The sequence below is a fragment of the Manis javanica genome, chromosome 13 (genome assembly GCF_040802235.1).
Source record: "Manis javanica isolate MJ-LG chromosome 13, MJ_LKY, whole genome shotgun sequence".
In the NCBI taxonomy this organism is placed as follows: Eukaryota; Metazoa; Chordata; class Mammalia; order Pholidota; family Manidae; genus Manis; species Manis javanica.
The window spans coordinates 97659309-97675751 of record NC_133168.1 but is presented as its reverse complement, the minus strand read 5'-3'; the positions used below and the strand labels follow the sequence as shown (position 1 = coordinate 97675751).

General features: G+C 54.6%; 1 protein-coding gene across 1 annotated transcript; it reads left to right on the top strand.

Moving 5' to 3' along the window:
• The first annotated feature begins 14298 nt into the window (after nucleotides 1–14298).
• On the top strand, nucleotides 14299–16410 carry LOC140845437 (uncharacterized). The gene is made up of 4 exons (XM_073219515.1): nucleotides 14299–14504; nucleotides 15075–15164; nucleotides 15469–15617; nucleotides 15737–16410. Exon 4 carries the CDS (start codon nucleotides 15748–15750, stop codon nucleotides 16408–16410), a length of 663 nt encoding a protein of 220 aa, XP_073075616.1. The 5' UTR covers nucleotides 14299–14504; nucleotides 15075–15164; nucleotides 15469–15617; nucleotides 15737–15747.
• The last annotated feature ends 33 nt before the right edge of the window (nucleotides 16411–16443 follow it).

The window sequence follows — 16443 nt, the reverse complement described above, 5'->3', positions numbered from 1 at the left end:
ACTTCCTAAAAGCAAGAGGGCTGCTGAAGGGGCAAGGATTGCACAGAGCTTACTGCTCAGGAGAAAGGCACAGGGCTCTGGGGACAGACCATCATCGGAACCCAGAGAGAAGCCATGTGGCCGAGGCTGCCAGCAGCATCGATGCCGGAAGCTGCTGCTCCAGGGGCAGGGATGTCAGGAGCCTGTCCCATCCTCCGCTGCGGTCGGCAGATCCTCTGGGTGCCAAGTGTATGGACACAGCCCCGGCCCCTCCCTTCAGGGGAGGCCTGCTGGCCATAGGGGCAGCTGGCCACCGGAGGAGGTGAGGCCCTGGCCCTTGCTGCCCCCCCCACTGTTTTTTCAGAAGATATATTTAACTTTAATAATAAAAATAAAGAAATAGCCTCCCTGAGGGCAGTGTGATGTGGATGTTGTCCCTGGGGGTCACCCCTGTGCAGGTGGGATGCAGTCAGTCAGAGGACTGCCCCCACCCTGCTCTTTCCTCTCATAGCTCTGCCCCACAGGCAGTCATCTTGTGCCCCCCGACCCACCCCGGCCCTCAAACCCTCTGACCCAGGGTGGTCCCGACCTGTGTATGCCAGGTTGCCCTCCATTCTCCGTCCTTGCTCATAAGGTGCTCAGGAAGAGCGGGGTGCTCTAAGACCCAGGCGTGCACACCTTGGCAGCACTGGGAAGAGCTGCCCAAAAAGAACCTGGGCCTTACTGCCTGTCACCTATAGATTATGATCAGACATGAAAGTCTACTGATTAGAAGCCCCGGGGTGTCTCCTCATGTCTGGGACACCAATGCACATGTAACCCAAGTAGATCCCAGGGCTGCAGGCCACCAGTCTAGCACTGTCCCACTTGATGAGACACAGCTGCCCCACACATTTCAGAAATTCCATTGCAAAAAGGTGGAACTTGGTCTCTCAAAGCACCTCCAAGAGGTGCATGCCTTCCATTGGGGGGCTTTCTCTGAGCCCAATTTCTCCACACTTCACACCTCAAAGCTCCCAGGACCCCAGTCCTCCCCCATGGTGCCCCTCAGCCGCCCATCCCCAGGCCAGGCTGGTGTGAGGCCCCTGGTGTCCCGCTCCTGGGTCCTGGCTGAGTGGCCTGAAATCTGTGACAAATGGCTGGGGAGGCTGAGCGGAGGCACTTGGCTCTGATTCTCCCCACACGCTCCCCCAGGGCTCTCAGGATGTGTTCACCCTCCCAGGAGGGGAGGCCTGGGCTAGAGGGGAGTTCCAGGATCACCACAAACACCCCCTTGGGGGGCTCCAGGCTGGAGACAGTCTCCAGGCCTTATGCTGCACGTGGAGCCACAGACTGGGGACTGGGGAAGCAGACGTGGGCCCTCCTGACAGCCTCAGGTGACCAGGTGGCAGGAGGTAAAATCGGGATACCCAGGCCACCCTCCTTTCCCTGGTCCTGCCCACAGAACCCTCAGAGCCATCTGCCTGCATGGTGGTCCCAGGGATGACCTCAGGCTCCCCGGCCACATAGGGAGGGAGGTTTGGGCAGGAGGACGGCAGACGGGCCCCTAGCAAGGCAGGGGCCCAGGTCAGACCTGTCATCCTGCACGGCCCACCAGCCTCAACCTGACACAGAAGAGCTCTGGGCCCAGAAACAAAGCAGCAGCCCTGGGCCTGCTGGGTGGTCACTGGGCCAGCGGTCCGTCCTGCCCAGGGTCTGTGCGTTACAGCCTAGACCGCTGGTGCAGGGACACCAGGATCACACGGCGGCGTGGCCACCCTGACTGTGGGCTGCAGCCCACCTTCTCCACCCGGCGTGTGCTGGGGAGGTGGCTGGGCCCTCTGGTCCCTGGTGCGCTCCTCTGCACCCAGGCACGGGCTCTGGGGGCTCCCCGTCTTCGGGCTGTTCAGAGAAGCTGATGCTGGTGTTCTTGTTCGCAGGCTCAGAGAATGAACTTTGCAAACACTCAAGGAAGGAGAGCATGGGCGAGGCTTCTATTTACGGATAATGCAGAGGACAGAGCTCCTGGCTTGCCCCTGCCCGGAGGGGACAAGAGAGCCCCGGGGTGATGCACTGTCTAGGGGATGTAGAGGCAGGTGAGAGACAAAGGGCCAGGGATGCAGACCTGCTGAACGGTCCCCAAATGCTTATCTTCGAAGAGACACTAAGTTTCTGACCAGTCTTCCAGATTATTTTGCTTACTTGCCTGTATTACTTGCCTCCATTGCACATCATCTGATTAGGGCTAGAGGAAGAAAAGCAGCATCTGGGAAGTTAAAGAAAATGAGCCGGGCCTTTGAGCAGCTACGGTACATTTTACAACAGCCTCATTGAATGGACACAGTGAAGACATGGGCGATGCTGCAGTCTTTTCTTATGTGGGGGATATTCAAACATTTCAGGACAACTCACTCCTCCTGCCTTTAGAGTTTGAATTAATCTCACACAAGAACGCTTATGTTACTTTAGAGAATGAATGTGACTGACTTTGCTTAATTGTCTGATACGGAGTTTCAGTAAGGGTTTTATTCCGGAGGCCCTCACCCGGCTCTGTCTGCACCCACAGTCCCTGCCTCGCCAGCACTCAGGCCCCGTGGCTTCCCTCCCCAGCTGCCATCCCCTCCGAGTTCCTCCTCCAGGCTTCCCTTCCACACTCCCCAAGCTCTCTGCTCCCATGCTCGCACCCCTCTCCCCCCGCCCTCCCAGCCTTCTCCTACCCCCACCCCTCCCCTGGGCTGGGACTCCTGTTAGGAGGGCATTGTGCATTTTTCTCACTTCTTGTCCCCGCTGCAGCAAAGAACTGAAACGCAGAGACACAGTAGTGAAGTAGAATAAAAGTTTTATTTATGGAGAGAAAGTGCACACTCAGACAGAGGGGAGTGTGGGCTACCTCAGAGAGAAAGGCGCATGGAAATGTAGGGGGATCCCGCTTTTAAGGATTTTTCAGGAATGTGACAAAGGGCTAGGGGTGTGGACCTGTGAAGTGGTCTCAAGATGAGACGTGACGTTTCTTATCAGTCCTCCGGGTAATTCTGCAAAATTAGCTTAACACAAGAAATGCACTGCTCAGATTCCCTGCAGAATAGCAGCTTCGTGGTTGGAGAGCATATCATTTAAGACTGCCTTCCCTGCCTCCAAGGTGGGCTGAGTTACTGTATGTTTGCTCAAGAGCATGCTAAGTGTGGATAAAATGAAAATTCCTGGGGCCAGGATTCTCACCTGGGCCTAGTCGGCTAGCTCACCACTCATGTGGGCAATAGGTTGCTATTGACTCTATATAAAAAAGCTCCCACCCAGTGCTCTGGGTGACACGGTGACAGGGCTGCGAGGCTGCAGGAGAGCAGAGCAGAGGCTGGAGTGGTGGCAGCGCTGAGGTCAGAGGCCTAGAGGATGTCTGCAGGACGGCTGTGCAGGCAGAGAGGCCCAGGGGCAGAGACCGGCTTGCTGCATGCAGACTCGCTCTCATTGGATGGCATGTTAGGGATTGACCTGCCACGGTGGAAATAAAGTTGGGTATAGCCCTTCCACCCCGAGAGCGGTTTACTGTCATTGCTTTGATCACATTGAATCCATAGCGAACTTGCCTGGGGTTGAAATCGATCAGCAGGACATTAAAACTCTTACTTCTTCACTTCCTGGGCTTTGAAATGCAATCTTAGCTTTAAGATCGAATCTTTCCTGTCTTACTGTGCTGCGATGGCTGGGCTGGCGTGCTACGTGAACTGTCCAGTCCGCAAATTACTTGAATATACGGGGATGGAGGAGGAGAAAGAGCACATAGGTACAGGTAAAAAAATAAGCTGGGCCTTTAAGCAGGCTACGTGAGTCTCACCATGACATGATTCACTAAACACAATCAAGACAAGGGTGTGCCGAGAGACCTTCCTTTGTCTGGGGAATACTCAAGCATTCCAGGCCAGTTACTCCTGGCTTCTGGAACTTTAAGTGATCTCACTGAAGAATGCCTATATTCTTAGTTTGCTATTTTTACCCTAGAGAAGGGAGAAGCACAAGGTGCCAAAGAGCCCCGTGCACCTTATTAAGAAGTGCAGACTCTATTTCATTGGCCATACAGGGTCAGAGAAGGATTTTGAGCAGCGAAATATGATCACTTTCTTATAGGTAGGTGATCTACAGTAGTGAGGGGGAAGAATTTAAGTGGGAGGCAGTGAAGGCTTGGGGGTCAAGTAGGAGGCCACTGCACAGCTTAGGGGAGAGACGGTGAGGGCTTGGAAACCCAGTGTGGTGGTGAGAACTGAGAGGAGACACAGACGTGAGAAAGAGCAAAGTCACTGGAACCGGGCCTGACTCGCTATGCGCAGGATGGAAGGCGAAGCCGTCTCCCAGGTTTCTTCCTGGGATGGCTGGGGGACAGGTAGCGATACTGGTAATAAAGTTGTGGGCAGAGGAAGATAATGGACTAAGTTTGGAAGACTTTAGGTTTGGGATACTTGTGAGTAACCTAGGAAGAATTAATATTGTCAAAATGGTAATCCTACCTACGGCAATCTACAGATTCAAATGCAAACCCTATCAAAATACCAACAGCATTCTTCAACGAACCAGAACCAATCGTTCTAAACTTCATAGGGAACCACAAAAGACCCCGAATAGCCAAAGCAATCCTGAGAAGGAAGAATAAAGCCGGGGGCATGTCACTTCCAAAATTTCAACTCTTAGTAAATCTGCATAAAAAGTCAAGATCTACTACAAAGACACAGTAATCAAGACAATTTGGTACTGGCACAAGAACAGACCCACAGACCAGTGGAACACAGTAGAGAGTCCAGATATTAACCCAAACATATGCGGTCAATTAATAGGCGATAAAGGAGCCATGGATTTATAATGGGGAAATGACAGCCTCTTCAACAGCTGGTGTTGGCAAAACCGGACAGCTACATGTTATAGAATGAAACTGGATCACTGTCTAACCCCACACACAAAAGGAAAGTCAAAATGGGTCGAAGACCTGAATGTAAGTCATGAAACCATAAAACACTTAGAAAAAAAACATAGGAAAAACTCTCCTGGACAGAAACAGGAGCAACTTCTTCATGAACATATCTCCCCAGGCAAGGGAAACAAAAGCAAAAATGAACAAGTGGGACTATATCAAGCTGAAAAGCTTCTGTACAGCAAAGGACACCGTCAACAGAACAAAAGGACATCCTACAGTATCGGAGAATATGTTCATAAATGACATATCCGATATGGGGTTGACATCCAAAATATATAAAGACCTCACGAACCTCAGCAGACAAAAAGCAAATAATCCATTTAGAAAATGGGCACAGGATTAGAACAGACACTTCTCCAACGAAGAAATTCAGATGGCCAACAGGCACATGAAAAGATGCTCCGCAATTGCTAATCATCAGAGAAATGCAAATTAAAACCTCAATGATACATCACCTCATACCAGTGAGGATGACCACCATCCAAAAGACAAACAACAAATGTTGGCGAGGATGTGGAGAAAGGGGAAGCGTCTTACACTGCTGGTGGGAATGTAAATTAGTTCAACCATTGTGGAAAGCAGTATGGAGGTGCCTCAAAAATCTCCAAAGAGAAATACCATTGACCCCGGAATTCCACTCCTAGGAATTTACCCTAAGAATGCAGCAGCCCAGTTTGAAAAAGACAGATGCACCCCTGTTTATTGCAGCACAATTTACGATAGTCAGGAAATGGAAGCAACCTAAGTGTCCCTCAGTAGATGAATGGATAAAGAAGATGTGGTACATATACACAATGGAATATTATACAGCCAGAAGAAGAAGAAAATCCTACCATTTGCAACAACATAGCTGGAGCTAGAGGGTATTATGCTCAGTGAAATAAGCCAGGCAGAGAAAGACAAGTATCAAATGATTTCACTCATCTGTGGAGTGTAACAACAAAGAAAAAAAACCTGAAGGAACAAAACAGCAGCAGACTCGCAGAACCCAAGAATGGACTGACAGTTACCAAAGGGAAAGGGACTGGGGAGGATGGGTGGGAAGGGAGGGATCAGTGGAATAAAAGGTGCATTACTATTAGCAGACATAATATAGGGGGGCCACGGGGCGGGCTGTACAACACAGAGAAAACAAGTAGGGATTCTATAGCATCTTACTATGCTGACGGACACTGATTGTAATCGGGTATGTGGGGGGTACTTGATGATGGGGGGAGTCTGGTAAACATAATGTTGCTCATGTAACTGTAGCTTGATACCAAAAAATAATCATAATAACAACTTAATAAAAAATTGAAAAAAAGATTATCATTTAAATTTGAAGGAGGGATTAAACAATTTCTAGATAAGCAAAAGCCGAGAGAATTTAGCTCCCAGCAACCATCTCTACAGTGTATTTTCGAGGGACTGATATAGATGGAAGTGTTCCTAACATTAAATAGCTGTCACCAGAAGTAACAAAAGGGGATAGACAAAGAGTACAGAATATGACACCTAATATATAAAGAATGAGGAGGGAAAATTAAAAAAACAGCCTCCCTTAGACTGTTTGTAATAGCATACTTAACTGAGTTAAGATAGATTCTTAGATAGTAAGGAAGGTAAGGCACCCTTGAACCTTTGGTCACCACGAACCTAAAGCCTGCAGTGGCAATAAAGACATACCTACTGCTAATCACCCTAAATGTAAATGCTCTGAATGCACCAATCAAAAGACACAGAGTCACTGAATGGATAAGAAAACAAGACCCATCTATATGCTGCCTACAAGAGACGACTCACTTCAAACCCAAGGACATACAAAGACTAAAAGTCAAGGGATGGAAAGAGATATTTCATGCAACTAATAGGGAGGAAAAAGCAGGTGTTGCAGTACTTGCATTAGACAAAATAGACTTGAAAACAAAGAACGTCACAAGAGACAAAGACAGACGTTACATAATGATAAAGGGGTCAATCCAAAAAGAGGATATAAGCATTATAAATATCTATGCACCCTACACAGAAGCACCTACATACGTGAAACAAATACTCACAGGATTCAAAGGGGAAATAGAATCAATGCATTCATGTTAGGAGACTTCAACACTCCACTCACTCCAAAGAACAGATCAACCAGACAGAAAATAAGTAAGGAGACAGAGGCCCTGAACAACACATTGGAACAATGGACCCGACAGACATCTACAGAACTCTCCACTCAAAAGCAGCAGGACACACATTCTTCTCAAGTGCACATGGCACATTTTCAAGAACAGATCATATACTAGGCCACAAAAAGAGCCTCAGGAAATTCAAAAGGATTGAAATTGTACAAACCAGCTTCTCAGACCACAAGGGTATGAAACTAGAACTAAATTACACACAGACGAAAAAGCCTACAATCACATGGAGGCTTAACAACATGCTCCTAAATAACCACTGGCTCAATGACCAAATAAACACAGAGATCAAGCGATATATGGCGAGAAATGACAACAATAATTCAACAACGAAAATCTGGGATGCAGCAAAGACACCGCCGAGAGGGAAGTATATTGCAGCACAGGCCTACCTCGGGGAAGAAGGGCAATCCCATATGGACACTGCAAACTCACAACCAACCAAGCCAGACAAAGAAGAAAAACTGAGGCCCAAAGTCAGTAGAGGGAGGGACATACTAAAGAGTAGAGCAGAAATAAATAAAATAGAGAAGAATAAAACAATAGAGGGAATCAATGAAAGCAGGAGCTGGTTCTTTGAGAAAATAAACAAAATAGTAAACCCCTAGCCAGACTTATCAAGAAAAAAAGAGAGTCAACGCACATGAACAGAATCAGAAATGAGAAAGGAAAATACAGTACTGACAGCACAGAAATATGAAGAATTATGAGAGAATACTATGAAAAATTATATGGAAAGAAACTGGATAACCTAGAAGAAATGGTCAACTTTCGAGAAAAACGCAACCTCCCACGGCTGAGCCAGGAAGAAACAAAACCTGAACAGACCAGGGGCCGCAGGGACGCTGACCCGGGAACCCCCGACGGCAAGGCCGACAGGCACCTCGGGAAACACTTCTGATTCCGAAGGCGCGGCCCCCGGCGGCCCGTCCCCCGCCGCCCCGACGCGGGCACCGCCGGGCCCCTCAGCGCGCCCGGCCCTCGCCCTCGAGGCCGCCGCCGAGAACCTCCACACGCGGCAGGACGCCCTCCGGCCTCCCGCCTGCGCGGCCCCCGGCCGGGCCCAGCGAGGACCCACCACCCGCGCAGCCCGCCGAGCCCTCGCGCGGCCGCCCCCTCAGCGGCGCCCCCGCGCCCGCAGGCGGAGGCACAGGTCCACGCGGACACCTACCTTCCGGCCCGCAGAGCCGTCGCTGTCGCCTTCACCCCTGAAGCGCGGCCCGCCCGGGACGCTCGGCCGCAGGTCCGCCGGGAGGAAGGCGCCGCCGAGCACAGCGCGGGTCCACCCTCACGCGGTCTCCGCGGGGCCCGCTGCGCGGACGGGGCGGCGGCCCGGAGCATGGACGGAGCCGCGGGAGCTGCCTGGGCCTACGGCGCCCGCGAGGCTACCGACTCTTGAATGCGGCGGCGGCGGCGCCTGCAGCTACTCAGCAGCCGCCGGGCTCACTGGTTCCGCGCGCTCGCCCAATGGCTGCCGGCTCCGCGGCGCCGCCTGGCTTATTGGCCGCGAGTGCCGTCAGTCGGAGGCGGGCCTTCTCGAGACCTGCGCGCTCATTGGCCGCCAGGGCAGTCCCGCGCCGGCTGTCATTTTCTTCGATAGACTTTCTGATTTTTCATGAGATGACCCACGCGTTAGTTTTTTAAAAAATTAATCAATTAATTAATTTAGGTGTCCTTAATACACAATCACATGAGCAACAATGTGGTTACTAGATTCCCCCCATTAAGTCCCCCCCCCACCCCATTACAGTCACTGACGATCCGCGTAGTGAGACGCTGTAGAGTCACTACTTGTCGCGTCCGTGTTGTACCGCCCTCCCCGCGCCCCCCCTGCCTTCTGTGCGCTGCCCCTGCTGCCCCTCTTTCCCCTGGTCGCTCCCTCCCGAGTCCCTTTCCCGCTGGTAACTGTCAGTCCGCTCTTGGGTTCTGTGCGTCTGCGGCTGTTTCGTTCCTTCAGTGTTTGCTTTGTTCTTATGCTCCACACGAGTGAAATCATTTGGTGCTTGTCTTTCTCCGCCTGGCTTGTTTCACTGAGCGTAATACCCTCTAGCTCCGTCCATGGTGTTGCAAATGGTAGGAGTCGTTTTCTTCCTATGGCTGAATAATATTCCATTGTGTATATGCACCACATCTTCTTTATCCATTCATCTACTGAGGGACACTTAGGTTGCTTCCATTTCTTGGCTATTGTAAATAACTCACCTGTTATTAAGTTATTTAATTTTCAAGGGACTGGGGATTTTCTACATATCTTTGTATTACGGATTTGTAACTTAATGCACTACGGTCAGAGAACAAATATATTTTGTATGATTTCAATTCTTTGAAATTTAGTTCAGTTTTGTGATCTATGTGATCAATATGTTATATGCTCCTGAAAATTCTGTTGTTGTGGAGTGGGATGTTCTATTAGTGTTGACTAGATCTAGTTGGTGGATACCATTCAGTTTTTCTGCATCTTTGCTGAGTTTTTTATCTACTTGTCCTATCGGTTACTGAGAAAAAAAGTGTTGACATATCCAAGTAGATTGATGGACTTGTCTGTGCTTTCCCTTGAGTTACATTAGTTTTTCTTTTCTTTCTGTTAGCATTTTGGGATGCTTTTAGGAGGTGCTGTAATATATCCTCCTGGCGAGTTTATACTTTCCTCATGATGTTTGGAGATGGGTGTGAGCGCGCGGCCCGGTCCCGCTGCCTCTGCGTGTCTTCGGCGCGGGCGCCCCGGCACTTGCACAGCGCACCTGCTGTTGCGGGAGAGCAGCGCGGGACGCGCGGCAGCAGGGTGCCCAGGGCGGCACGTGGCCGGCGGCGGGCGGCCCGGTCCGTGCCCGGGGTGGGGGGCGGGGCTCGAGGCCACGGACACCACCCTCGGGCGGCGGGCGCGCCCAGGGACCCAGGGACGGTGGTCCCCTCCTGTGGGGCCGGGCCTGCCCTACCTCCCTACCGTGGCCAGGAGGGGAAAAGCCCTGCCTCCGGGAGCGCAGCACGGGCCGGGGGGGGGGGGGGCTAAGGCCGGCGCGGGCCGGCGGGTGGGCGCGAGTGGAGGCGATAGGAGCGCAGGGCTTAGGGGCTCCCGCGCTGCGGAGGGAGCCCGGAGGGAGCCCAAGGCCTGCCTGCCTGCGGGCTGGGGAACCCGCCGGCCTGCCCGCGGGTTGGCCCTGCCTCTGGGCGGGGTTGCCAGGCTGAAGGCGGGTGTGCCCACCGCCACCCCCAGTCCCGGACGCGTGTGGGGGTGGGGGACGAGGCCCGGCAGCCGCAGGTGGTCACGGTGGGGCGGGGAAGGCGCTGGGCGGGGGGGGGCACCCGCGGTCAGCGGGCAGGAGGGGCAGGTGACCGCGGACTCTCTTGTCCCCCCCCCCCAACGCCCACTGGCCCCAGGAGCTCTTTTCTCCGACTTTCTCTCTAAATAAAAGCCTCCCTGGCTTTCTTTCCTACCTTGATCAGTGTTTGCCAAGTTCAGTCTTTGACTCTGGGAACAAGAACCCCGGTATCATTTTAGTCTTTTAAAATTCCCCGTTCTGCCCCCTCATTGTTTCTGTGTCCCATCAAGTATTTTATCAGACCTGTCCTGTTTTATATTCCTGTGAATTACTTCCCTTTCCCCTTGAAGTCGCAGACCCTCACCCCTTCTCCTTGGTTCAGGATGACACACAGACCTCATTCTCCCCACGTAACCCCAGGGAGGGGAGATCCCAGGGCAAAACACATTTGCAAGCCAAATCAGGCAAAGGGAGAAATAGTGTTCAAAAGCCGTTTATTGCCTACAAGCAGTCGCCCTGCGTCTCCCTCCCTCTCTCTCCTGCTGCAGTGGAAGAGAGCCAATACTCCCACCAAGCTCTCCGGTCCAGGGAAGCCGTCGCTCGCCCATGGAGACGGAATACATCTCTCCACCCCTTGGGAACCCCTGTGGATGCGGACACGCACTAAAGCCAGCCCAAGAGAGTCGGCAAATATTGCAATTTTACCCACACCCTGTCTGTGGAACAGATGTCTATGGCTTCCCTGGATGTACTTGACTAAATTTTGTTACTTTTCCTCCTGTTCATCTGTTTCCTGTCAATCTGTTTCTTACTCCAGCTAAGGGAACCTCAGGGAGAGGAGAAATTCTTCCTGCCACCACCGGTCAAGTAGCTGTTTACCAAGGGCTGAACCAGGACCTCCACCTTTTTGTTGGAAGGAGCAGGATCGTGTGGAGAAAATGGAAATTATAGCCAGGCTTCTTGCCTGGGTGTCACACGTTGTAGACCTGAAGGGCCTGTTAGCACGTCTATGGGATGTTCACAGAGAGGCTGGTCAGTCTTTGGAGTGTTAGGCAGAAAATCAGCTATGAGCGGGATGAGAGGGAATTAAGGCCAGTAAAGCCCACTAAAAAAGGGACTCAAAGAGCATTCTGTCCCAGGGGCTGAGGAGGAGCAGAAAAGAAAAACAAAACGCTAGGGAAGTGGCGCAGGAATGTCTGCTTTGGACCCTTGCAAGCAGCTACTTCATGTGTCTGCACCCCAGCCTCTCTCCTACCATTTCCCCTGGAAAAGCCCTGACCCCTTGCGTGTCAGGAGGACGGCGGTTCTCTAAGGCAGGAGCCTGCCACTCCCTCATTTGCTAGCAAGTCAATAAACTATTCTTTCCTTTCCTCAAAACCTTGTCACTGTGTTTTGTGATTTGACCTCAGGGACGAGGACCGGGTCTTGGCATCAGGAGCAGCTCCCCCCACCCCCCGACCAAGTGCCCGCAGGGCCGCTCCCTCAGTGTCAGAGGCCACAGGGCCGAGCTGTCAGGGACGCAGAGCTCCCGGCTTCCTCCTTGCTAGCCACAGGGGACTGTGCCGGCCAGGAGTGCCTGCTGTGTGGCGGGTCAAGCACAAGCCTCTAGAACTCCCTGTAAAGTATACATTGAAAGCAGTACTGCCTTCCAGGAGAGCTTACAGACTGGAGTGACCACCAAGGCCTTGGAAGATGTCGGGTGGTGATTTCCACAGACCCTTATTGAAGTCACTCACTTGGCCTACTCAGAAAAAGGATGAATCTTGGAGATGACAGTGCACGATGGTCACCGTGATCGGAGTGTCTCAGATTGCAGTCACTGCTGCACATGGGGCTTCGTCACTTGGTCCCCAAGCACCCAGTGTGTAAGTATTGGTCAGGAAAATGCTCTTTGTTCTCCTCCTGTGAGTAAAGACCAGCAGGGCAGTTATCTTTCAGCCGGCAAGGAGAGAAAACTATCTCAGAGGTATGTCCAATCTCCAGACTTAGGTTGTCCCTTAGTTCGAAGGAACCTTCCTGTCCTTTTCCTTCCAGAAGCCGTCACACTGGCCAATCCCATTGATGGCACTACGCCCACTGGACCCAGGGATCAGGAAGTACAACTTGTCTAAGCACCCTGATAGAGCAGTCACGGGTCAGAAGGTGGGAAATAAATGCAACACAAATTCAGGGGCCTTTCATCTTCGAGAAGTTTCTACAAGTCTATTGTGTGGGCATGCCTACCTCTCCTAAGGTGATGAATGAAGTGCTGTACCTGGACCCTCCTCCACCCCCCACACACAAAGGGCACAGCAGCCTGGTAGACCACCTTGCATTTCAGAGGCAGCACAGACCTCATTTCCAGTGTGCTACTCTGACCCATTTACTGATTGGTCTGAAAAGCACCTAGTCTGAGAGCAGCCTGGACCTTTGGAAGGTGGATGCCAGTAGATGGCAACACCTGGAACCCCTTTCATTGCTGCACCTTAGAGGTGCACACCTGAAAACGGCCTACCGGGGGACTGACCTGCCCAAGATCACAAGGCCTGAACCCAAGCCTGACTTGCGTGGTGTTCCACGCCCCGTGCCAAGCCTGGTTTGCATTCTGCCATCTCCGAGTCTGTGCATCAGACACACGTGACACCAGACCCCAGGAGCTGGACGTTCATCCATATATCCCTCGGGATGTCCCTAGGGAGGAATGTCTGGCGTGACCCTGCCTGTGCAGGTCGGGACGTTGGGCACCTCCTGGGAGATACCGTGGCCTCAGCGGGACAGGGAACTGGGGAGAAAAAGAGGCCTGAACTCAGCTGGACTCCTCAGAGCTGGGACCCTGGTGACACTGCCAAAGAGCGAGGGGAGGGCTCTGGTGGAGATCTGTGCAGTCGTGCTGGGCAAGGGCCAGGAGGGTGGGCAGTCAGCAGCCCAGAGGGGCATGTGGGCGTGTCTGAATGCAGGGAGGGGCCCCGGAAATGGACCCTTGAAGAAGTGATGTCACTGAAGACACGCCCAGTAGAACCTGAATTGTGACCTGGACGGCACCCTGATTCTGGCCGCAGACCCCAGTCCTGCTCACTTGACCGGAGGCGCTCGACAGAGCAACATGCGGTCTTGTAGTACGGAGCCTTCTGAAGGCGTGGGAGTCAGGGAAGCCGAGACGGAGAGTCCTGCTGCTCGCTGTGGGCGCTGGCTCAGTGACCTCCTCCACCGCCTCTGTCCGTGTCTCCCGAGGAGCCCCGAGGTAACACAGGGCGGCCCAGAGCGGGCCCCTCCAGTTCCAGGCCACAGTGTGACCCATCCCAGCCTGAGCTTCCCACGGCCCTTCCTGTGTGTGTGCGGTGGGTGTGGGACATGGGTGAGACTGAAGGCTGGGGATGAGGGGGGCCGTTCCTGGGTGGCAGCACGTTGTGAGGTGGTGGACCCCTAGCGGGGCAGTCATTGTCACAGCTCTGCTCTCAGCATTCAGGACGTGGAGGTGAGTGTTGGGACCAGGTACTTCCACCCACACGTTAGTCCTGAGCCCGGGGGTGTCCTCTCCTTCCCTCAGGGACTGGATATCTAGGCAGATGGCCCCGTGTGCCGGAACTCGGGGGCAGGGTTTGGGGCCCATACTGCCCCCTGCGGGGAGGTCCACGCAGCCCCAGGTGCCTCCTCCGAAGCAACCAGGCGGTGGCTTTGCAGAGCTCTACCCCGGGGAGCGAGGAGGAGCTGGTGGATGGATTCACCTACTCCATCTCCCTGGACCCGGGGCAGGCTGTCTACACCCAGGACCCCGTTCCAAACCTGGCAACCTGCCAGGGCCCTCCCAGGGCTGCCCCACGAAAGTGTCCGACAGGCCCACTCCAGAGGGCCTGGAACCTCATCCCCGTGGGCACCCCATGCCTCTCCTTGCTCGCACCCCAGGGGGCTGGGGACTCTCGGGTGAGCTGCAAACCTCCCTCACCCTGGTGGGTCCTGGGTTTCCCACTGACTATCTCCCTGCTGCCCCCCTCAGCCTGAACATGAGCCAACTGTCCATGGGACTGAGGTCCCCAGGCACAGGGCTCCCCGGACACGCGTGAGGAGGAAGGGGAGAAAGCGCTCGGCACGAGTGGAACCAGCTCTGCTCCCCAGCCGGAGCGCACCTGAGCTAAGACGCCCTCGCAAGGAAGCTGAGCAGCCGACCACAGGACAGCGACTCTCCTGGTGAGCACCCACCCCCTCCTCGGCACAGTCGGGCCTCTGCCCACAGCCCGCGGTGTGTCTTGAGTGTGCCCACATGTGTCTGAGCCGTGGTGTGTTCCTCTGACAGGTAAGGTGGCTGGTGATCAGCCTGTTAGGGTGCCCATGGGGAACACGGGAGGAGCCTCAGAGGGGCTCCCCCGGCACTGGGTGCTGCAGAAAGGACTGCCGGCCAAGCTGGGCCACTGTGGGGCTATTACTTCTCTGTACCTGATGAAAAGCCTTTGGCGTCACCCGTCAGTGGCCTCAGTTTGGAAAAGCACACGGAAAGCAGCCTTGGGAGCAGAGGCTCGCGATTCCCTGTGGCTGGGACCGGTCCTTGTCCTCACTGAGTTCACATGAGGGGCCTCTGGGGGCAGCAGAGGGGTACCTGGACAGGTTCTGGGGGACTTCCTTCAGCAACAATAGGTGTGCAGCACCCACTTGGTGCAGGCCCTCTGGGCACACGTAGCATAACTGCATGAAGGAAGCAGACACAATACTGGGAACCCGTCCCGGGGGGAGTCCGGCAGTCACTTCAGGCGTCATCCACAGGTCATGGCCAGGGAGCATCATAGCTGATGCCCTCAGGGCCTCCTCATATGATGGGGAGCACGATGAGGGCCCCGAGGAGGAACTGAAAATGTGAGTTTTCACTGGGATCAGAGGGGGCACTGTCTGTGTGCACAGAATGGGCGGAGGAGGCGTTTGGGGCTTGGGGCAGGGGGTCCCCAGCAGAGCCCAGCAGGTCACCCATCTTTGGATTCCCACGGGCGGCCTGACGACTGGGGACTTCCTACTCGGGAGGACGGGAGAGGATGGGGTGCCAGGACAGACACGCAGGGTCAGGAAGTGGGGTGGCAGGTGCCTGGGCAGGCAGGGGAGGGCAGAGCGGCTGGAAAGACCAGGCTTCTCACTCTGCCACCCCCCGGCCTTCCCACGGCCCCAGTAAGGGACTGGCTAGGCGTCTTGCCTGGGAGCCCGTGAGTGCGTCCAGCATCCTCCTCTGCACCCAGCCTTCATGCACCCTGCAGGGCTATGTCCTCCACTACTTGGGCGAGAAGGAGGACCTGGAGCCCACGGTGGCCGTGCTCAAAGGTGAGGGGCTGCAGCCAGGGGACCATCTCGGGTGGGCTTCCCGGACTGGGGTTCCCTTCAAGGCAGTGAGGCACGGGGAATCGGGCCCGGGGTGACCCTTCCTCTGTGTCCTGCTCCAGCACTACGGCAGATGCAGCTGGGTCCAGAGACACAGAGAAGGCCGTCTTCGAGCCTAGAGTCCATCCCGGAGCTCGATGAGACCCCTGTGCTGGAGCTACGGCCGCTGTCACCTGCTTCAGCCCCAGCAGAGCCGGAGGATGTCCCAGCAGTGGCCTCAGCCCCGGTGCCAGGCCCCAAGCTGGAGCCCCATGAGCCCTCAGCCGTGGGGCCGGGAACACCTGTCGGAATAGCACCGGGCCTGCCAGAGCCCGAGGCGGGCCTGGACCCAACCAGACCCTGTGCCATGAGCCCCTGGGACATCCCAGGAGTGGTCTCATGCCCCGAGCTGGAGACCCTTGAGCCCTCAGGCCCAGGGCCCGTACCACCTACCGGAATGGCACCAGACGTGGCAGAGCCAGAGGCAGGGCCAGCGCCCACCAGCCCCTGTGCCATGAGGGAGGAGCCGCTCACCATCCTGCAGTTCCCTCCCCGCCTGGTGGCCAAGCAGCTGACCCTGATCTGTGCGGTGAGTGGAGCGGGCTCTCGGGGTCCGGGCTGGGCCTTCCCTGTGTCACGGGCTGCCTCAGACCTGCCCTTCCCTGACGTGGACTTCTGTGATGTGGGCCCACGTCCCAGCTTCCGACGGACTCACCTGTGCCCTGAGAGAACCTCCCCACGCCCAAGACTGCACTGAGCACAGGGGGACGGTAGGGCTGGCCCTTAGGGG

Coding starts and splice junctions, on each gene's coding strand:
- LOC140845437 (XM_073219515.1), top strand. CDS start 15,748: ATGCAGCTGGGTCCAGAGACACAGAGAAGGCCGTCTTCGAGCCTAGAG.